Source organism: Phyllopteryx taeniolatus, chromosome 16 (assembly GCF_024500385.1).
Source record: "Phyllopteryx taeniolatus isolate TA_2022b chromosome 16, UOR_Ptae_1.2, whole genome shotgun sequence".
NCBI classification, from domain to species: Eukaryota; Metazoa; Chordata; class Actinopteri; order Syngnathiformes; family Syngnathidae; genus Phyllopteryx; species Phyllopteryx taeniolatus.
The window spans coordinates 13,904,244-13,928,045 of record NC_084517.1 but is presented as its reverse complement, the minus strand read 5'-3'; the positions used below and the strand labels follow the sequence as shown (position 1 = coordinate 13,928,045).

At 42.7% G+C, this 23,802-nt stretch overlaps 1 protein-coding gene across 2 annotated transcripts in view; it reads right to left on the bottom strand.

The window, feature by feature from the left end:
• Window positions 1-23,802, bottom strand: part of cacna1ia (calcium voltage-gated channel subunit alpha1 Ia) — an 81,184-nt gene that overhangs the window by 44,868 nt on the left and 12,514 nt on the right. For both annotated transcript variants that reach the window (XM_061749270.1, XM_061749271.1), the window contains exons 4-8: window positions 19,597-19,756; window positions 11,523-11,871; window positions 11,326-11,418; window positions 9,135-9,459; window positions 6,506-6,909 (exon numbers count right to left, since the gene is read on the bottom strand). In XM_061749270.1, the coding sequence (XP_061605254.1) occupies window positions 6,506-6,909; window positions 9,135-9,459; window positions 11,326-11,418; window positions 11,523-11,871; window positions 19,597-19,756 (1,331 nt within the window). The remainder of the gene's footprint in view (window positions 1-6,505; window positions 6,910-9,134; window positions 9,460-11,325; window positions 11,419-11,522; window positions 11,872-19,596; window positions 19,757-23,802) is intronic.

Here is a 23,802-nt window from a genome sequence, read left to right as displayed (position 1 = left end):
CTACATCACAGTTTAACAGCTCACACATCATCATTTCTTCTTTACTTTGCCAGCTTTTCCTCCTCTTACTCATTATCTGCCAATCCTCAAGTCATGTTCTTCATCATAGCCTTACATCTCCTTCATTAGAAGTCATCTTTTATTTCCTCTTCAGTGTCCACACTCAGTGAATGGTGCTTGAATATCAATGAATGAGCAGCAGTGAAATACGCAAAGAACCTTAAAGTCAAATATGCCAGTTTATCTTCTACAGAGATGCCTTTGATGGATTTATAAAGTGCATACATGTATTTAAGAATATTCAATACAAGGTCTGTATGGTATAAAAATTCTGCCTTTGTAACGATAATAACGCTTTTAAAATCTGATTAACACTGTCCGAGAGGTATTCATTTCACAAAACATTTATTATTGCGGTTGTAGTTTACAGGTGTGTAGAACGGACCTGCATCATTCTGTGAGGTATTTCGAATCCAATATTTTTCTCGACTCATAGCAAAATAGGATCACTAAAAAGCACATTTAGAAATACGTGACCGGGTGGCAATCAAAAGTGAACAGCATAGTGCAAAAAGCAAGCAGTTTTGTTTTAGGTTATGGCCACATGGACACAGGCTATTGAAAAAAAAAAAAGATTGTTTCACACACAACTGCATTTAATATCCTAGAAAACCGAGCTTGAGGAGAACTTTGGACAAAAAAAAACATCTTCAGTGTTTTGTGCCTAGATGTGGCAAACTATTATTTTTTTTGCCTGACTCCTTAAACATATATGATGTAAAACAGAACATGATGTTATGAACTGATTTAATTTCATGCATTGACAGACACACATGCTAATTAATAACAGACACAGGAGTCCCCTGTGCTGTACATATGAGTGCTGTTTTTAAGCGTACAAAGTACTTACGTGACATTAAGATAATGTAAATGTAAATCTACTCTTTCTTTATATAGGAATCAAGGCCTAAGACTCGTGAACCAAGGCAGTCGCTGTAGCTTTTTATAAGGTTTTGGATTGGCAGGTTTTGATATACTGCAAGTCTTCAAAAATACTGCACCTGTGCACGTGCTCACTTAGACTTGATCGTTTCTTGGTTTGCTTATTTGTCAGCTAGCAGGATGATTCAAAAACTTTATGGGGGTGTGGAACAAAAACCTATAACTCTATTTGGCTGAGGATATGAATAGGGGTGCAAAATGTATAACTTTATTTCACTTTTTTGCTGTTAGACTCCACTCGCACAGGGGCCAAGTGGGAGAGTGACCAGATGACATATTCAAATGGAAACTTTCACAATCAAGTACTGTGCTAGAAAGTTGTACACTCTTGATATCAATTTTGCTCTTCCATCCATCCATCCATTTTCTACCGCTTATCCGGGTTGGGTCACGGGGGCAGTAGTTTCAGCAGGGACGCCCAGACTTCCCTCTCCCCAGCCACTTCATCCAGCTCTTCCGGGGGGATCCCGAGGCGTTCCCAGGCCAGCCGAAGGATGTAGTCTCTCCAGCGTGTCCTGGGTCGTCCCCGGGGTCTCCTCCTGGTGGGACATGCCCGGAACACCTCACCAGGGAGGCGTCCGGGAGGCATCTGAATTAGATGCCCCAGCCACCTCATCTGGCTCCTCTCAATGCGGAGGAGCAGCGGCTCTACTCTGAGATCCTCCCGGATGACCGAGCTTCTCACCCTATCTCTAAAGGAGAGCCCGGACACCCTGCGGAGGAAACTAATTTCGGCCGCTTGTATTCGGGATCTTGTTCTTTCGGTCACGACCCAAGGCTCATGACCATAGGTGAGGGTAGGAACGAAGATCGACCGGTAAATTGAGAGCTTCGCCTTTCGGCTTAGCTCTTTCTTTACCACAACAGACCGATACAAAGTTCGCATCACTGCAGACGCTGCACCGATCCGCCTGTCGATCTCCCGTTCCATTCTTCCCTCACTCGTGAACAAGACCTCAAGATACTTGAACTCCTCATCTCATCCCCGACCTGGAGAGGGCACGCCACCCTTTTCCGACTGAGGACCATGGTCTCAGATTTGGAGGTGCTGATTCTCATCCCAGCCGCTTCACGCTCGGCTGTGAACTGCTCCAGTGAGAGTTGGAGCTCATGGCTTGATGAAGCCAACAGAACCACATCATCAGCAAAAAGCAGAGATGTAATACTGAGGCCACCAAACCGGACCCCCTCTACGCCTCGGCTGCGTCTAGAAATTCTGTCCATAAAAGTTATGAACAGAATCGGTGACAAAGGGCAGCCTTGGCGGAGTCCAACCCTCACCGGGAACGAGTCCGACTTACTGCCGGATATGCGGACCAAACTCTGACTCCGGTCGTACAGGGACCGAACAGCCCGTATCAGGGGGTTCGGTACCCCATACTCCCGAAGCACTCTCCACAGGACTCCCCGAGGGACACGGTCAAATGCCTTCTCCAAGTCCACAAAACACATGTAGACTGGTTGGGCGAACTCCCATGCACCCTCGAGGACCCTGCCGAGGGTGTAGAGCTGGTCCACTGTTCCACGGCCAGGACAAAAACCACACTGCTCCTCCTGAATCTGAGATTCGACTTCCCGACGGACCCTCCTCTCCAGCATCCCTGAATAGACCTTACCGGGGAGGCTGAGCAATGTGATCCCCCTGTAGTTGGAACACACCCTCCAGTCCCCCTTCTTAAAAAGGGGGACCACCACCCCAGTCTGCCAATCCAGAGGCACTGTCCCCGATGTCCACGCGATGTTGCAGAGGCGTGTCAACCAGGACAGCCCCACAACATCCAGAGCCTTTAGGAGCTCCGGGCGAATCTCATCCACCCCCGGGGCCCTGCCACCGAGGAGCTTTTTAACTACCTTGGTGACCTCAAACCCAGAGATAGGAGAGCCCGCCTCAGAGAACCCACACTCTGCTTCCTCATGGGAAGGCGTGTCGGTGGAATTGAGGAGGTCTTCGAAGTATTCTCCCCACCGACTCACAACGTCCCGAGTCGAGGTCAGCAGTGCCCCATCCCCACTATACACAGTGTTGGTGGTGCACTGCTTTCCTCTCCTGAGACGTCGGATGGTGGACCAGAATTTCCTCGAAGCCGTCCGGAAGTCTTTCTCCATGGCCTCACCGAACTCCTCCCATGCCCGGGTTTTTGCTTCAGCGACCACCAGAGCAGCATTCCGCTTGGCCAGCCGGTACCCATCAGCTGCCTCAGGAGTCCCACAGGCCAAAAAGGCCCGATAGGACTCCTTCTTCAGCTTGACGGCATCCCTCACCGTTGGTGTCCACCAACGGGTTCGGGGATTGCCGCCACGACAGGCACCGACCACCTTACGGCCACAGCTCCGGTCGGCCGCCACAGCAATGGAGGCGCGGAACATTGTCCACTCGGACTCGATGTCCCCCGCCTCCTCCGGAACATGAGCAAAGTTCTGTCGGAGGTGGGAGTTGAAACTCCTTCTGACAGGGGATTCTGCCAGACGTTCCCAGCAGACCCTCACAATACGTTTGGGCCTGCCACGTCGGACCGGCATCTTCCCCCACCATCGGAGCCAACTCACCACCACGTGGTGATCAGTTGACAGCTCCGCCCCTCTCTTCACCCGAGTGTCCAAGACATGCGGCCGCAAGTCCGATGACACGACCACAAAGTCGATCATCGAACTGCGACCTAGGGTGTCCTGGTGCCAAGTGCACGTGTGGACACCCTTATGCTTGAACATGGTGTTCGTTATGGACAATCCGTGACGAGCACAGAAGTCCAATAACAGAAGACCGCTCGGGTTCTGATCGGGGGGGCCGTTCCTCCCAATCACGCCCTTCCAGGTCTCACTGTCATTGCCCACGTGAGCATTGAAGTCCCCCAACAGAACAATGGAGTCCCCAGCGGGAGCACTCTCCAGCACCCCCTCCAAGGACTCCAAAAAGGGTGGGTACTCTGAACTGCTGTTTGGTGCATAGGCACAAACAACAGTCAGGACCCGTCCCCCCACCCGAAGGCGGAGGGAGGCTACCCTCTCGTCCACCGGGGTGAACCCCAACGTACAACGTAATTTTGCTCTTGAGCAGCTATTTTTTTTGGGGGGGGGGAGCACATCTGTTCCAGATCTCCTGTTCTAGATGAGGTTGGACTTGGTCCTGATGAGCACACATGCACAAAAATGGTATCATTTGGTTCTGTGAGAAGGAGGGAAGCTCAAAGGAGATGCAAATAAAAGCATCTGTGCGAGTGTGCATGCAAATGCATGCGTTTCCACATATGAATGCTTTGAAATGCCCACACACAAACTCGTGGGAAATCGAGACGAAATATGCGGTGTAACCGGGGTCTGTCTCGCTCTTCCCATCGCCTTCCCTCCCCTCAGTCCTCGTTTATTTTTAGAGTCTTCAGAGACAGGAGAAAGCAACTATTCCGTACACTGTCAAAGAGTGAGGGGGTTGCCGGGAAAGAGAGGCAGAAGCGGGGAGACGCAGAGAATCAGAGAGAAGCCAAGCCACTTGGGGTAAAGCAGGAAGGAAGGATGGGAGGACAGAAAACTGCTTGGAAGGCAGGAAGCAAATTGGGGTAAGCAGCATGTGAAGGGATTCTTCAGAGAAAATAATTAGAGAGGAGGAGGAGTTGTGAAATACAGAAAACCAGAAAAATCTGTTTACCCACACACAAATTTCAAGTGAATTTCTTTTGCACACACGGATGCAAGCACTGCATCACGTGCCTCCGGTGTTTGCATGTGCTTTCATGGCAGCTTTCTGCCTCACGTGCCCTCACACACCTGCCTCGTCTGCCTCTCAGAAGCACGGCTGATGTTAAAAGCCGGCGTGTCTGTCGCCGGGCTAAATGTTTCCACCTCTGTCAGAAAGCGTCCTGGCAGCGACGCTTCCCTCCCACACTGTCACACAGAAACATGTAGACACACGCGCACAGTGCACACACAGACACACAGTCAAGTGGATGTTCTGTTGGTAGAGCTTCATCAGCATTGACCTGGTTCCTCTGCTGAAACTGAGATAATATGTAGGAGTCAGGAAAACTAATTTAGAATTAAGTTATTTGCAAACACGTTCATTGCCAAATGGCTGGTTAGTGTAATCCTTTTCCAGGTTAATAGTTAAAACTCACCAAAGATTGGCTTGAGCACATTGAATTCTGCTTACTAATGTGAATGATGTTAATTTGTTGTGATTTGGTGTTGCATAAATATAATTTCATTTAAATTCTAAAGCATGAGCCACACCTAAAATTAAAAAGCTCCAATCATGAAACAATATCCTCCTATATTATTCGTGCACTCACTGTGTTTATCACGCTGCACTATTTGCATACTGTTATTGATTGGCCACTTATGTTTTTGAGAACTCTCTGCACAAACGTGACTGTACCAGATCATTGCTCAATTAGTCACTTTAAATTGCCCTAAATTACTCGAGGACTGCATCATTTGCACCATTGCCATTATATAAGCATCACCACATGAGTGGTACCCTTCCATTACTCAATGACTCTACATACGGGAAAACATTTCTTGTGTGTCCTATAACATACTTGGCCAATAAATCTGATTCTGAAATAAATGTGGTTTACTTTGCATAGTTCTAGAAAATCAAAAGTCACACCAAAGTCAGCTGGGTTAAGCTCCTACACACTTGCGATCCGAAGGAGGATAAGTGGTATTGATGGATGCATTTTAATACATCCACCATTTTCTGTATCACTTTATCCTCACAAGGGTTGCGAGCGTGCTGGAACCTATCTCAGCTATCTTCGGGCGAGAGGGAGGGTACACCCTGAACTGGTCGCCAGCCAATCGCTGGGCACATAGAAACAAACAACCATTCGCACTCACATTCACACTTAAGGGGAATTTAGAGTGTCCAATCAACCTACCATGCATGTTTTTGGGATGTGGGAGGAAACCGGAGTGCCCGGAGAAAACCCAAGCAGTCACGGGGAGAACATGCGGGGCTGGGATTTGAACCCTGGTACTCAGAACTGTGAGGCAGATGTGCTAACCAGTAATCCACCGCGCCGCACATTTTGAAACACTCCAATCAAAATAAGAAACTAGATCATTTTGACCCATGGTGATCCAAAGTTTGGTTACAAACACATACAATTAGAGATTTATCCCAATAAAACTGTGACCTCCGCTGCACGCACACATGCATGCATACAAAAACATTCCGTAGTGTGGATGGCTATGAGTCTGACACTGTTTCCTGAAGTGGGATCCAAAATTACCTTATTAAATACCCGTCAGCAGTATTTATTGTCAATGTAAAACAATGGAATCAGGTCAGTTAGCAAATAAAGGTTTGAGGTTGTTGTCATTTCATTGCTTTCCCAATATGTCGGAAACAACATAAATGCTTTTTTTGTGAAAGTACAGGCGAGGAAATAATTAAGGTAGGCAGGCCCCAGTGAGACTTCTCAGTCAACTTCGCCCCTTGCTTTTCATTGGTAGTGTTTTGTTTTATAAAAGCACTGCAGTATCAATGCTTCAAAAGAAGACATCTTACCTGATTGTGATGCTCGATGCCCATACTGATGGTGTTGATGAGAATAGCAATCATAATGCCCCTGCTGAAGTACTTGCTCTCCACGATGCCCCACAGTTTCCTCCTTATTTCATCCCACATGTCCTTACATTGTCCAAAGCAACTCCTTTTGTCCTTCTTTTTCTTCTTCCCTTCATTAGCGTCACCCCTCTCCTCTAAGTGGTTCTCTTCCTTGTCCGTCTCCTTCACAGCACCCCCCTCATCCTCATCGCCATTGGCGGCGTCTCCCGCAGTCCTTGGGCCTTCTTCCAGTGTTAATACACACAAAGGGCAGTCCTGTGGATTCTGAGGCACAGCCAGGCTGATGGAGTTTTCCAGTGGTTGGAAGTCATGGTCTTGCTTGCTTTGATGTGGACAGTGGGATACTGCAGAGATTTGGACAAAAAAATAGTAATAGTGTAAAATAGCGCATGGCTAGAGGATATGCAGCCGGTATGATTTGCCGTTACTTATATCCCAAGATTCCAGTGGTGGGAAGTAACAAACTACAAATAATTCATTACCGTACTCAAGAAGATTTTTAGGGTGTCTGTCCTTTCAGTATTTCTTTTTCTGATGACTTTACATTTACTACATTTGAAAACAGATATCTGTACTTCCTACTCCTCACTTCGTCTTACAAATAATAGACATGACTTTTTTTTCAACCTCTACAGATGCAGACATGATGTAAAAAAGACATACTGTAAATAGAGTCAACTGTGGTTGAGATTTTGATTGACTGATCGATTCAGATCTTGGGGAATTTTAAAATGGAAAAAATGAGCAAAAATGTTTTTTTTTCCCTCGTTGTTCCAAGTTATCAAATCCGTTTTATTTTACAAATATTTTTTTACTTTTGTACTTCAGAGTCAGTACTTTTTTACTTCGACTCAAGTAAACGAGGTGAATCAGTACTTCTACTTTTGCCAGAATCTTTTTTTTTTACTCTTGATGTGTACTTCTACTGAAGTACAGAGTATGAGTACTTTTACCACCTCTTCAAGATTCTTTGTGCAGCACTGTTCATCTAAACATGCCAACAAAAAGCAGAGGGAAAGAGCACATTTCACTCTTAAACGTAATGTTCCTTCCTGATTTTGAATGACGGCAAATATGTTTATATTTTATGGGACCTTGATATTGGTATTATTATATAATGATGCTAACCTATAGCCACCAAGCATTGTGATGTAATGTAAAGTGGAGTCTGACTTTGACCAAAGTCAGCAAAGCATGAGTGTCTGATGCGTCCAAAGATTATCCTGATACTGGAGATTATCGTTTGGTGTGTTACAGTTGATTTTACACTCCGTGATCTGCTCAGAAAAGATGGTTGGCAACTCAAAATCTTAAATGTTCATACTAGTTCTGATCAAATATCCTGTTGTCAATCCCAATGATGTCCGAGCCATAAACTCTGTGAGTGTCGTGTCCACAATACAAATAAGAAGAGCTGGCAAGAAATTACTGCTTGAATTGAGTTACAAAATAAACAAAAAGTTAACCTATCGTCTTTTCGTTTTCGGTCAGACTAGCTGCAGTGTGGCTCTCACAGCTCAGTCGACGTACTAAATGAGGGTAGTTTGTCCGGGTACTTGGTCACATTTGATTTGATTACGCTTGACTTTTGGTTGAGGCTTTAAAACCCACATTTTCTCCCTCTGTATCCGGACAGTGTTTGCCTGCAGAGGTGTCTGCAACAGTACCTGACACTGGGCTCTCCTCTTCTGTCCGCCTCATCGTAAATGCCTTGTATTATGTGTTGTGGTTTAAACTGAGGCGGCGCGGTGGCCGACTGGTTGGAGAGTCGGCCTCACGGTTCTGAGGAGCGGGGTTCAATCCCCGGTCCCGCCTGTGTGGAGTTTGCGTGTTCTCCCCGTGCCTGCGTGGGTTTTCTCCGGGCACTCCGGTTTCCTCCCACATCCCAAAAACATGCATTAATTGGGGACTCTAAATTGCCCGTAGGTGTGAATGTGAGTGCGAATGTTGTTTGTTTGTATGTGCCCTGCAATTGGCTGGCAACCAGTTCAGGGTGTACCCTGCCTCCTAGTGAGGAGAAGCGGCTCAGAAAATGGATGGATGGATGGTTTAAACTGAAGTGTTTCACAAGGTTGTTGTGCTGCCACAACTCCTTATAAAACATCACAAAGCACGTCTTGGCCTTTTGTGAAGCTGAAATAGCGCCGCATGTCTCCATCGTCGCTCTGCTATAGTGTACTTAATGACTAAATGCGCGCACGCATTATGCTGGGGGGGGGGGGAATACTTCCCACCAACCATGTATCATTTAATCAAGTTCTCAATAGTTTAGTTACTTTCCAGTGTGTTCATTATATTACTTAAAATGCATGAAGTATCAAAAGTATCGATATTTTGATTTGAGAATCGATTTTAGAGCAGGAAGCTCTGTTATCGGAGTTGTCAATATTTCAATATCAATTCACACATCACGACTGTCAGCTCGTACCCTCCAACCAGAAAATATCCTTAAGGTAAGATTGTCCCATTTTACAAGGGTTACCATGGCTTTTGGAAGGGTCCCCAAAGAGTGCAGCCCTTTAATTGTAACTCAAGTAAAGGTAATTTTCAGTTCCCATATCTTACTCACATTTTGGTTGCGTCGAATGGTGCCTCTCTCCGTTCTGTTTGACTCCGCTTCGCCTGTTACCCCTGCCTCCACCAGCAGGCGGGGGCTTGCCCCTCAGTGTGTAATAGAGAGCTGCCGATCTCCGTCTGGCCTTGCGGAGGACGTGGCAGACCAGCTGGAAGATTTCCTCGTAGCAATCTCCCGGCTCCGCCATGCTGGCCAGTGTGGATGAGGATAGGCACTGTGCCCTCTGCTCCTGCATCAGCTGGTGCTCCCGCTGCTTGGTCTCTGAAAATTGAGTGGCGATGACCACCAGGCAAAGGTTGATCATGAAGAAGGAACCAACCTGCATGAACACGGGAGGACAAACAATTCACTTTAAACACAGTGTAGTAAACCCAATGCAACATTTGGAGAATCTGACAGTTACTCTGGCCAAAGAAACTGCTTGGTGCAGAAATAAAGACTGACTTGTTTTCACACACTCACTGATTCTTATGAAGTATGTCAATCCGCCTGTAGAAATGTTAGCACACATGCTAAAGGTCTTAGAGGGCTGACTTCCTACCAAAGCGAGGCTGATTAGAGGAGACAGACAGAGCCAACACATGCCCAAAGCTCAGCTCTGAGTTGGTCGGTCTTTTTCACTTCACCTTGATCTCTCTTAACTTTTTGTCTTTACAAAATACACTTCCTAAGAGTACTTGTTTCTTTATTCTTTCCTCATCTGTACTTTATGGTTCATGGTTACTATGGATCCAAAACAGAACTCACATCCTTGACAAAAAACTGAATCTGACATTTTAGTTGTTGGGATGGAGTTAAAAAAATAAAATAAAATAAAACAAAAACAGCTTTGAACGAGCAATAATGTACTAACGTCATCAGTAGTTTTGATGTTTTAAACAACACAGTACATAATAGGAAAGCTACTGACACATTAATTGGGATTATATTCTATATTAAATTCTTAATTGTTTTAAGTGTGAGGCTGGCATTTACTGTATTCGTACACATTCTGCGGAATGATTCAAAGGTATCCTAAAGGCTATACAAATAATACTTTGTACTTTGTGTGTTGGATAATTATATACTGTATGGCCTTTATAGGAACAATACCTTTGCACAGGATTGCACAGTATTATAGGCACAGGAAAAAAAAGATGAAACAACATAACTTGTAACATTCCACCTGTATCAATAAATATGTAAGAGAAGGTAAAAGCAAAAGTAGAAGGAGAGTAAAAGGACAAAGAAGGAAAAACACAAGAAGGGAGCTTTGTGTGCACGTGTGTGTATGTGTGTTTGTGTGTGTGTGTGTCTGTGTGTGTGTAGCATGGGAGGTGAGATACATCTGTGGCCTGTGGGTCAAACAGTTCTGCAGGTGTGTGGGGCTTTGATTCCCCTCCAGCCATGAGTGCGTGTGTTTGTTTGTGTGTGTGTGTCTGTTTGTGTTTGTGTGTGTGATGTGCATTTGATCACATCATAGACAGCTTTCTGCATAATAAGAGAGGGCCAGTACCAGCATTCTGAGGATCACTGCATTATGTATGCAAGAACCAACACACACACACACACACACACACACACACGCACACACACACACGCACACAAACGCACACAAACAAATTAAGGTGGCGGGCTTTGTTTGCAGCTGATTGTTTTTGCGCTTTCGAGCAGTTGCTGTCACATGCATTTATGTCTACACATCTACACGCATACACACACTTCCTAATAATTGCCACCTTGTCAGCAGGTCTAAATGACTTAAAGCCATTTACTCTTCAAACTGATGCAAAGACTGTCACCTGGCTGCACACATGACTTACTAGATAAAGAGCCAAAGAGACAGGAATGATGATGCATTTGATACTCTGGAGTTGCATTTTCTTTTATGGGTCTTCGATCAGGGAATCCTCACAAGGAAGCCCAAGAGGCAACATATTTATATCAACGGATCATTTAGCTGAAAGGGAGCTGTGTGTTTATCTTGCTTTTAGATGCTGCGAAAGTAATTGTGCTTGGTGTAGTCAACATGAAGCAAATACTGAAAGTGAATTGATACAATCTTTGTGAATAGAATTCAACTAATATTCATCACTTTTCAACATAGGTTGGTTGCACAAGCACTCATATTAGTCTATGTTTTTTTTCCTTGTCTTTTTTTCTTTATTGGGACACAGAGGAAAAACATGATAAATGTATTACTTACAATGATGAGCAAGATGAAGTAGATGAAGTTGTAGAAGGAGTGGGCATCCATTACATAATACATGATCTCTACCCAGCCTTCCAAAGTGATAACCTAGGAGGAAATGTTGTAATGGGGTTATGCTGATAGACGTAATACAACAACCCTTAAAGTAGAGGTAATGTAGGATGCAGAAAACAGGTTACAAAAAAAAATACCTGAAAAATGACAATCCAGGCATAGACGATGTTGTCAAAGTTGATTGCACCTTTGTGGGGGTTACTGCTCCCTGTGTGGCAGCGGGTGTAATACTGGTGCCAGTTGATGCACAGGCCCATGGCATCACCGGCGGCGCTGCCGTTCGCCATGGGCTCAGGACTGAGACCCAAAGCTTGTCTGTGTAGCGCATCCTCCTTGTCCAGGCAACACGTCTGGCCTCCTTCTCGCCTCGCGGGAACGTCGGAACACGACATGATGCCGTTGTCAGATGCTAACGAGCAGATGAAGGGGCGCTCGTCATCCTCTTCGGGTCGGTAGTACGGAGGTGGCGGGGTCAACCCTGAATAGCTGAATAGAAAGAAAATAAGATAAGCAATTAAGCTTTTACATTTGACTTTTTAAATTAATTTTGGCATTTAATCAGTCATTCACACATATTTGTTTTATATCTTGCAAACTATCTCTTTAAATAAAGCACAATTAAGCTATAGAATGTTGATGTGTGTGAGAGGCAGGAAGAAAGGGGAAACAGCCTGACCTGGCAGTGAACTTGCAAACTAGATCTAAAGCTAATGAAGCAAAGCAAAGGCATGCTGACAAGTGTGGAATACAGGTGGGGCGACATGGTTCGAATCAGGACATGACAAAAGGAGTGGCCCAAGAGGAATTATCCCATAAGCAGGAGAATACCTCAAATTCTGGAAGTTATTTTTGAAACTTTGCACCAGCTCTAAGAAAACTCCCCTTAAAATTCATAGAAGTTACAATATGTTTTTGTAATTGCCCTTGCAATACAATCACTGTCATTGAATACAGCAGTACCCACGTTTGTTCATTTCTGTGTATGCTATGCTATGCATTGAAAAAAAAAATGCACTCACAGGCTATTAGAGGGCGAGCCTGCAGTTTTCAACTAAATCACTTTTTGTCAGATTTGTTAAAACTGTTAGTATAAACCTCACAGTAGTACATTTGTAAAATAATAATAAAAAAAAAAATTCCTCTTTGGTCCCATCTTGTGCCTCTAAATTGATTTTTAAGAAATCACCACACCCAAGGAAGAACAACCAATCAGAGACAGAAGGCATGACTGACGAGACGTCAATAATGTGCAGTGTACTTGCAGGCACACCCCGCAGCCTCGCCTGTTGGCTTGACCTTCAGATTTGCTGAAGTTATGTTGGAATATCCACCTCTGGAAAATCTATGGGGGAGGGATTTAGTGAAGTGAGGCTACGTTTAAATCTTGTTAGCGGTTTTAAAACTGATGGTCATGACACCCCTAATTGGAAGGAAATTTTAGCCAATCTAAAGACTGATGAAAGTAATTTTCAGAAAAGGAAAACAACAACAGCATCAATGACAACGGTAGATAGATAAGGGAAAAGACCATTTATAGATCTGGAATTATGGCGTGGCACTTGAACATACAGTATACAGTATTAAAAACAAAAAAACTAAACATGCTAAACAAAACATTTTGTGATCTCTGTTGTGGATGAACATCCATCCATCCATTTTCTGGGCCGCTTCTCCTCACTATGGTCGCTATCTCAGCTGTCATCGGGCAGGGATACACCCTGAACTGGTTGCCTGCCAAACGCAGGGCACATACAAACAAGCAACCATTCACACTCACGGTCACACCTACGGGCAATTTAGAGTCACCAATGAATGCATGTTTTTGGGATGTGGGAGGAAACCGGAGTGCCGGGAGAAACACACACCAGTTTTTTGTAATATGACGGCCTCTGTCTGGTAATGTTTGCCCAAGTAATTAACTTCACTATTAGCTTAGCTCTCTGAATGAATCGCTTCACTTTCGTGGGATCTTTAAATCAAATATTGGGTACATCTCCACATGAGCAAAAAACAATAATACAATAACAATTCAGTTTCTGTCAGAAAGAGCAAAAATCCAATGCTGGTGTGGTTGCACTACATCAGAGGACCTCATTTGACCGGGGTTGTGATGGCAAGCTAATCCAACATCACCCTTTGAGATGTGTGGGATTCTAATAAGTGATGAAAGATTACTGATAAAAGAAGCTTGGGAATGTATAATGATAAGTGAAACCCTGCAATCCTCATATTTTCTTGCACTCTTTTTCCAATGCGTACATACTGTACATCAGGTTTATTGAGAGATGTTCTAGTGCAGAAATAACCACGCAACACAATAAAAAAAAAACACATTGCAAACCAAATAAATCAAATGACAAGCACAAAATTGTAGATGTGTTCCTTTAAGCGGCAAACAACAGATTTTTTAATCATGTAAACTAAGTTATGTGGAAAGTGAATATGATAGTATGTAAATGTGTGTGCCCAAGCATAAAATCAACGGAAAAGTAGATGATACGCTCATCCATTGACAACCTCTAAAGCAGCTAAACGAGTGTCTTTAGCTGCTACTTGCCTTATAACTCTCAAATATGAATCTGACTGATTGCCACCACCTGGAGCAGTGCACTATTACCTGCGCTGTCTCCCATAAGTGTCACTTTAAATGGGCACATACTAAAATATCTATCTTTCACACCACGTCCGCCTCAGGTTTATGCCCTATTACAAGTTCACTTCAAGGAAGGAGGTCATTTCCCAGAGAGTGCCATAATACGACCATCACCTACACCTGAAGGTCCCTCAACCTTTTGCCTGATAAAGTTTCAGAGGACAGAGAAGATGCATTAAAGACAGCCATAAGCATAACCATTTCGCAATTCATCTTTTTTATTCATCCATCCATCTTCTGTACCGCTTCTCCTCATGCGGGTCACGGGCGTGCTGGAGCCTATCCCAGCTATCTTCGGGCGAGAGGCGGAGTACACCCTGAACTGGTTGCCAGCCAATCGCAGGGTACATACAAACAAACAACCATTCGCACTCACATTCCCACCTATGGGCAATTTAGAGTCTTCAAACAACCTACCACATGTTTTTGGTATGTGGGAGGAAACCGGAGTACCCGGAGAAAACCCACACAGGCACGGGGAGAACATCCAAACTCCACACAGGCGAGCCCGGGATTTGAAACCCCATTTCTCAGAACTGTGAGGCAGATGTGCTAACCAGTCAACCATCGTGCCGCCCTTCTTTTTTATTAAGCTGCTTTTTGTGTATGAGTTCAACCACTTCAATGCAGCTTGGATTGTTAACCGTTACCTTTGAATATTAATTAACCTAACCTTGTAGGCAGCTCCTTTGCCCAGATGTTAACATCAGGATAGTTTTGAACCAAGACTGGTTGCTCACCAATCGCAGAGCATATCCAGACAAACAAGCAATTCGTACGCACATACTCACACATTTGCACCTAAGGACAATTTAGAGTCTTCAGTGAACTTAATATAAATTTTTGGGGAATCTCGGCGGAAGCTGGCGTACCCAGAGAAAACCCATGCAAGCACAGAGATAATATGCAAACTCCATGCAGGAAGACCAGAGTCGGGATTTAGACCGTCAACCTCTAAACTGTGAAGCAATTGTCCACTGTGCTGCAGCATCACAGTCAATAATTGAAAAATGTGGATTATTATTATTATCACAATTATGATTATTATTATTTTTTTACTTTTTTTGCAGCTACATAACTGGTAGATTAAAAATATATATATACTGCACTTTATACAAGTTCACCATTTGTTTGGCTGTTTTAGCAATGCCATAATGAAGACCCTGTGATGTGAATTCAGTGATTTGTTTCTAAATACATTATACATGTTTGAAGATAATTGCTGAAAATATGCAAAGACTGAGAACTATGTGTTTCTTAATTGTGGTTATATAGCGTTAAACTGTTTTTCACCATTTCAATTTTTTTGACTTTTGGGACGTGACTAAAACACGGCCACAAAAAGCATTTGGAATGTGGCATGAGTTCCCCTCCAAAATATGTCCCACTTTAAATTTGAATGGGAATTCAATAGTTGAGGCCCAAAGTAGTTATGTAGAATATTAAATGTTCTTCCCTTGGATTAAACAAATTCAGTATCTTGATGATAAGGCTAACTCATTGACTATGCAGTTGACAAAAAAAAAAACAATCTTGTTGGTGATCTGTGATTGTGTGTGCATTTAAACAGGTCTGTAACGTAAAGAGGAGACTGAGGTCCGATAGTTCTGGAGAAAGAAAAGACCTGCATCATGTTTCCATGGTGAGTTTTCAGCTGCTTCTGTCCTTCCTCCTGTCTCCTCTCACTCATTTTTGTGTCCTTGTAGAGAGGCTTGCTGAAGGCAAACAGCGTGTACACACACCAGCAATTCTACGCGCTATGAATAGGTGCCCATGGGTGTGCACGCCTACATGAGCGCCAATGCATTTGCTGCATTGGCAGCTGGGGATGCGCCAATTCCAAGCGTGCCAGTTGCATCACGACTGTAGCGGAACCATTTGTTAACACCAGCCTGTGGCCTTACAGTTGTTACCACTCAATGACGCTCTCTTGAAAAATGCAATATGTTATATGCTCGCTGAACAGGAGGGCACACACTATGCGCGCGACTTTCTGCTCTCCACTTTCAACGCACAATGTGCAGTACAGTGATTGTGCTAATGAGACTGGGACTTGGAGAACAAAAGAAATACAGAGAGAAGCCTCTGTCAAAGTGTAAGAGCATGAATGGAGGCTGTTGCCCCCCCTCCACTGGTGAGTCTGCATTGCGCAGTGTGACCATGACAAACGTCTGACATCACACTGCGAACACACCTGCTCGCGCAGAGTGAGATGCAGAGAGGGCTCAAGGAGTAGCAGCTGTCATATTTAGTGAAACTGAGAAGGAAGAATCATCATCGAAAGTTGGAATGAGGACATAAACCCACCCAAGACTTAATTTGGTACACCTGCACAATCTAATTGGATCAAACACAAGAGCTCTGTCAAAGGTTTTGATAAGAATGCTCCATTTAGGCAGGTATGGCTGATACCTAATAGGTTGGTTATGATATGGTACATTTTCCATCAGGGACATTGAAATCTTAGGCCGTAATTACATTACACTGATCAAGTGACAGTTCTTATTTTTGGTCTCAAGTGGTATTCAGATACTCGTCATGGCAGCGTAAAGAGAGAGAAAGAGAGAGAGAGAGAGAAACAATCGATGAAATAAGTTATCTTCCGATCAGCATCAGGCATTGGCCAGCCGTTCTGCCATCGCAACTGCGCAAACTGACAGATCGGATAATAACGTCAGCGAAATATGCCGTTCGGTGATGTATACACACTAGTGCCTGCCAAAACAACACAAACAAATATTATAAATCTAAACTGCAGAAGCAGTGTAAACATCATTAAATTAGGAAAACAATTTCAGGCCAGTGGAGTAATGCTGAGGTTAGCTTCATTTAAACAGATGATGGACAAGAGTCAGTTTAGGTCAATTAAAATAAATTATTGGTGGATTTTCAGTGGACACGATGCTTTTCTAGTAAATATTTTATCCATATCTGTTGAGCATTAGAAAAGGAATGTCCAATGATATAAACTCGCTCAACTCGCTAAATATGTGGCTTCAACCACGTATTTTGTTGAGATATGAATAATTTAGAGGTATGAATAATTTGACCTACATTACAGTTTGTAATGTAAAAAAAAAAATAAAAAATGAAATACCTGCAGTGACATCAATTAAACATACAAATTTAAAGTCACTCAGCCTTATGCGAGGGCCATTTACATCCCATTTAGGTAATCAACATAGTCAGTAAACAAGACATACATACATGTCAAGTGTAAGCCATCAATAAACATTCACGGCTATTGACAGTTCAAGTTTTTAAAGAGCGTATAAAATTATAAATAAATATTCCCACATATGGTTATTAATTTGTTATCACGTAGTCATTACATTGCCCATCCCTTATCGGTGATTTCCATTGCATTGTGTCACTCAGCCTCCCTTTAGTCAATAAAATCCAAGATAATAGTGATATAGTAGTGACTTAAAACAGTACATCTATTTGGAGACAAAATGGAGATAGTACAGGCTGTTAGGAGTGATAATAGTGTAGAACATGAAGAGACAGAAGGTGTCAGATGGCAAAGTGATTGCCGCACTTGACTGTGACACTCCATTGTTGCCTCTCAGGGAGGCAACATTAGCTCTTCACTTAGCATAATAGCGCTCAAGTGCTAACTCACTAGCACCTTTCTAATTAAGCTCTCAAGCACGCTCTCGCTCCTGCAGATTTCAATTACATGCGAAATTACACTTCTTCTACCCTAATAATGCATCCAACAAAACTGAAAAGTCTGCATTGGTCAGCAAATGTGTACGACCCACTCTAGTTGAAAAAAACAAACAAACAAACAAAAAACAACTACTGTACAACTAACAGAACACATAAAAAAAGCCTCTTAAGCCTCTTTAGTCAAATGAAGCGGAACACAAAATGCACTGGTTCAAGTTACCTCATTAAGTTACTGAAGAGGTTTCCAGTAAATTTCAGCACTCAACTTTTAAGAGGATGAAGCAGACAGGTTTTTGTTCACTAGCAGATACACATCCGCTTTCCATGTCATTACCGCTTGCTGTATCAGCATGATCAGAGGAGGAACAAAGCCGTATAGATATCTTATGGACAGGTTAGAACATTAACATCAAGGTCATGTGGTATACTGAATGTTTTTTTTTTGTATTGGTTGTTGTCTTGCTGGCAGCATGAACAAGAACCAAGAGAATGAATGCCATGTAATCAAACCCTCAGACACACAAGGTGAATGTCAATGTGACACAGACAGGCGGCAGGCGTGTTGGCATGTTGTGAATATGTAAGCATGCAGCTGCAAACTATTCCTATTCTTAGAAAACAAGGGCAAGGAGAATGCAAGACCTTGAGGTGGAGAAAACACCAACAAACGTACGGGTTTATCGAATTTATGTGAAATTGATTTTTACTTTCTACTGTCTCTTGTATAATTATTTTAAAATGAATACTTTGGTTAAATGGCATCGATATAGCAATGTAAAATAAAAATAAAAACAAAAAAATCAACAACATACAACAACACGTAAGTAAACAACCATATAATTGAATAAAAATACATTATAGAGTCATACACCAAAGGTGTCGCTGTTGGGCAGAAACCGCTTATCTCCAAATACAATATGGCTAATTTCATATTTTTTTTCACAAATCGATACAAATGATCAGTCCTCACATGGTCTGTTATTTTTACCATTTATTAACCAATCGTAATTGTTGAAAATTGCTTGACAGTAAATATTCGACACTTCAACTGTCTGAGAAGTGTCGTACTGCTGTATAACGCCACCATTTCCTGAGTCCGCAGGCGCCTTGCTGTATTATGTCGCCTCAAAAAAGTGAAAGTCTGTATGGTGTTTTTTTTTTTTTTTTTTTTTGAGGGGCGGGGGTGGGGTGCGAAAACAAGTGAAAATAGTTTGGTTAGAAACATTTGAGTAGACCTGTTTTGTTAAAAATCGATAGTTGTCATGTGTCATTGCAGAAGGAAGCCCATCAGCCACAAAGCGTGCATATTAATTTCTGCTCATCACTCTGGCTAGTCAGTTCAATGGTTTCTTTATTGCATCACTCATGGGTTTTAGAACTTGGAAAAAGAGTTTGGGAAGATGATGTAACCACAGTCTTTAGCTTTTGTTAAATATTAAAGTGCCTGGTGCTCGGCGCAAGCGCAGACTTTAATGGGTGAATTTTCAATGAATATAATTAGCAATTGAACATACTTAAAGGGAGGTGTTGTGTTGATGTTGGTGCACAACAATATATGATAGCAATATAAGGTATAATACCAACTTAAAGGATGCAGCGCTTGGTAACTCAAGCACGATGGCATTTTTTTTAATTTCCTGAAAAGTTGTGGTTTCGGAGATGCGCTGATTCTGCCCAACAGCAATGATATCCAATTTATTGTAAAGTTGCCATAATTTTTAAATGCAATATTACTTAAGTATGGTTACGAGAACATATTAAAAATCTTATAGGTGTGTTGCGCATGTATAAAAGTTTGCGAAATGGCTTATATGTTTGCGAAATGGCTTTGCGTTCCTCTATTCAATTTGAAATGGGACTTTGCACGACAAGGTTCAGCTTACAGGGTGAAGTTCTCTTCCAGGTAACAACGGTTCCTCAGCAGCCCCGCCCACAGCTGCACACCAATGATTCCAAAGATGAAGAAGACAAAGAAGCATAGCAGAAGCACGTTGCCCAGCATGGGTAACGTGTCCAGCAGCAAGTTCACCAGGATACGCATACCTGCAGGTGAAATAAAATCACAAACATATGTCAATGATAAGATCAAAACATTTTTAAATGTATATAAAACAATACAATACATTACTTTAATGAGCACTTGAATAACACGTTTGTGAGAATCAGACAATAACATAAGACGCATCACATCTGCATCAGAAGCACTGACCTATTTTGTTCCCTGAAGTTGTATTAAAGTAGTATTATATTATTATTCTATTTCTTTCTTTTCGTAGTGTTGCTCTTGCCTGCATCACTTCCAGTTCTGTATGTAGACATTATTATAATTTTTTTTAGTCCAGTAATATATTAACCTCTATATGTTGCCATGTGGCGGAACGGTGGGCGACTGGTTAGAGTGTCAGCCTCACAGTTCTGAGGACCCGGGTTCAATCCCCGGCCCCGCCTGTGTGGAGTTTGGATGTTCTCCCCGTGCCTGTGTGGGTTTTCTCCGGGCACTCCGGTTTCCTCCCACATCCCAAAAACATGCATTAATTGGAGACTCTAAATTTCCCGTATGTGGGAATGGGAGTGCGAATGGTTGTTTGTTTGTATGTGCCCTGCGATTGGCTGGCAACCAGTTCAGGGTGTACCCCGCCTCCTGCCCGATGATAGCTGGGATAGGCTCCAGCACGCCCGCGACCCTAGTGAGGAGAAGCGGCTCAGAAAATGGATGGATGGATGGATGTTGCCATGTCAATCTAATCTGCCCAGTGCCTTAAGAAACAGTAGTGCTGGTTGAAATCAGATTTCAAATTTGTCCCTCCCAAATGTGATAGTGGCAGTATTAAAAATTAAGAGGTGGATTAAGTCGGGTAAGTCCCAATAAAAACCCAGGTACCAAATGCACCGCTCTCCCCTATCAAAATGTGAGGAATTGCATAATCTTTCAATGTAATGAAATCTGTAAATCTGATGTAATACTGTATTCCTTGGCCCAAGATTCACCTCTGCACAAATGTTTTGACGTTTTGAGGTATCTTCATCAAAGACAAACAAATATACAACAATAACCTTTTGGTGAAGATATTTAAAAGCAAAGAGAAATATGGCTGTACAGCCTCTGCACAGAAATAAAGTCATCATGGTGGTTCAGCAGTGAGAGATAACGGTTTCTCCAGAGGAGCCGGTATACATCAGACAAAGACTTTAAGGCAACACTGGGAGATGAAAATTTGAAAGAACCCTTTTGGCAAAGAGAGAATAACAGAAACATAAGCAGCATCCCAACTACTTTCTGAATAGAAACATGCAAATCTCACTTGTGACTAGTGGAAGCTTAATTACATACAATCAGATTCGCTGCTAAAATTATGACCTTATCCCCTGTGTATGAGTTGTACTCCAGTGATGACATGTTTGAGATGTGATTAGTGGCATCTGATGACAACGGCTTCGACTGACGGGGAGAAAGAGGTGAAACCCACTGATGAGATCAAAGCCACCTCATACAGGCACCTGACGTGCATGTGTATGTGTGTTACTTGTTTAATGTTTTACCAATGCTGTGAGGACCTGTGTTCACATAGTCATCAGTGAAGACGCAAAACGCTATGGGTTTGTTACGATAGGGGTTAAATAAGATGAAGGGTTGCTCACATTCTTGGTTGTAAGTCAATGTACATCCATATACACTACTCACAAAAAGTCGGGGATATTCAGCTTTCGGGTGAAATTTCAGGATGAAGCTAGAATGCATAATAACCTTTACAGGTCAATTCAATTTGACCTGTAATGGTTATAGTGCATTTTAGCTTCATCCTGAAATTTCACCCAAAAAACAAATAGCCAGTGGTGGCGGGTCAATAGGGGGTGTTAGGGTGCTACCCCACCACAGACGCTTGTCACCACATTACTTTCCTCAAGGATAAGATATTAAATCAAAATATTAATAATAAAATATATATTTTTGAAATATATGTATATATATGTATGTATACCGTTTCAGAATAAAAATCGTATCGTAATGATGAGTGAAGTTCTTTTATTCATCTCAGTTGTCTGATTTCATGATGCATTCCTGGTCTGGGATGCACCAATCTTGACCAATTGACTCTCGTTAAAAGTTGGACATGCGCAGTAGCTCCTCTTCAATGCAATAGATAGGACCAAGGTGGGGCGCAACATTGCAGCGCCCTGAGTTGGCCGAAGTCACATCCTAGCTCGGCTCAATGCACTTCAGTGATTCATTCAAGTTATATAATTAACGGCCATTATAGGAAAAATATATATATATATATATATATATATATATATATATATATATATATATATATATATATATATATATATACATATACACACACACACACACACACACAGTAGATACGACTCCCTAACTTATCTTTTTGTGAGAAGTGTTCAGTAAGTGATTGAAACAAGACTCGGCACGTTTGCAATCATTAGCGTGGGCGTCACTGTTGTTGCCTTTGATGAATGTGTGTTTGTGTTTTTCAGGGCCGTGCTGTGATTAGCGAGTAACAGCTCAACAGTAGGCTAATGTGTCATCATCACAACAGTGCATTTATTCTGCAGAAGCGATGAGTGACAGGTGAGAAGCTGACAAATGAGACAACGCTGGGAATGACTCACAAGTTGACAACATTTAGAAGCAGACACCTGTAGTTCAGTCACCTAATATAAGCTTAAAATGAAGCGAACGGGAAACACACATTTATTAAACTGCTTGTAAAAGTTATCTTAACCATTCTGTCGTAGCTAATTTATTATATCACCCAGATTGTGGCACATTAGGACCATTAGGATCTTATTAGGATCAGAATCATTCTGATTCTGATTAGGACACATTTAAAGTCATGCAGTATGTAACTTAACATGAAGGCAGTGGTTGTTGATGTTATCAGCCAGACATGTTGTCAATGACATGGCATGACAAAAATGTATTAGTTTGAAAGTGCCTAACACTGTCTTCACAAATTTTCTCATCAAATGCAGAGCAGAAGTGTTGCTTGAGTATGAGGTCTGCGTGTGCAAGTGTGTGTGTGTGTGTGTGTGTGCGTGTGTGTGTGTGGTGAAGGCGGCTAGATGCAAGTCTAAATGTGTTTGTTCCCAAAGGGCCTTGTCATTACACTCGAGTTCCATTAGTCCTAATTGGGTGAGCAGAGGGTTCGATTGAGAGACGGCGAACGAGATGAGGCACGGCCTGAAGGAGAAGAAGTCACACAAGAAAAATAAAGAAATGAGGGAACGGAAAAACGTAACACAAAACATTTTGAAACAACACATAAACAAGAGTGTAAAGAAACATAACTGGCAGTTTCAGTTTTTTCTTATACATTGCATATCTCTCTCCTCAGTGACAAAACCATGTTGCGGTTACAGGCGGCCCCCCCCTTGAACTATATGTTCCTACTTCCTATTCACTATAAGGTAGTATTGACTTACATTTTGGCTCTACTTCCATCTCAAACCAATTTCTTCAATAAAGGAAACCCAACACACTCCTTCTCATGCATCCAGTAGTGAGCGCACAGCAAGAGACTATTATCTAACAATTTGTCAGAGGGTTACAAATTGAGGTGTGTGAGGGGTGCGGTTGCACACATGCACTCTGGGTGTCTGTGGCAGAGCTGTGATCCACCAAAACGAGGAACAAATAGCCTGAAGCCCTCTCGCTTCCTCACCTCTAAAGGGGTCATGGATAGAGGACAGAATCGGGCTACTGCAAAGTAATTACACACAGGGTCACTTGTAACAAACAGCAAGCACATACAATCCATTGAAATATTGCAATCTACACATAGCTATGATGCACATATGCATGCATCTGCTGATGGGAGATTCGCAGTTATGATGTCTTATTATTGCCATCTCAATTGGACAACTGAGCAAAAATGTTTTGGTTTTGCTTTGTTTAGGCTGAACATATGTAGCTGTAAAAGGAGTTTGTATCGTCAAGCGTGTTCCTTTTTTTCTAGTGAGCGTCTATGAAGAGGAAAAAGTTTAAATATCCATAAAACCAAAAACCAAAAAATTGGGCCGATCATTCTGATGTTTTCAGAGGCGTAAGTGGGCATAAGTAGAGATGT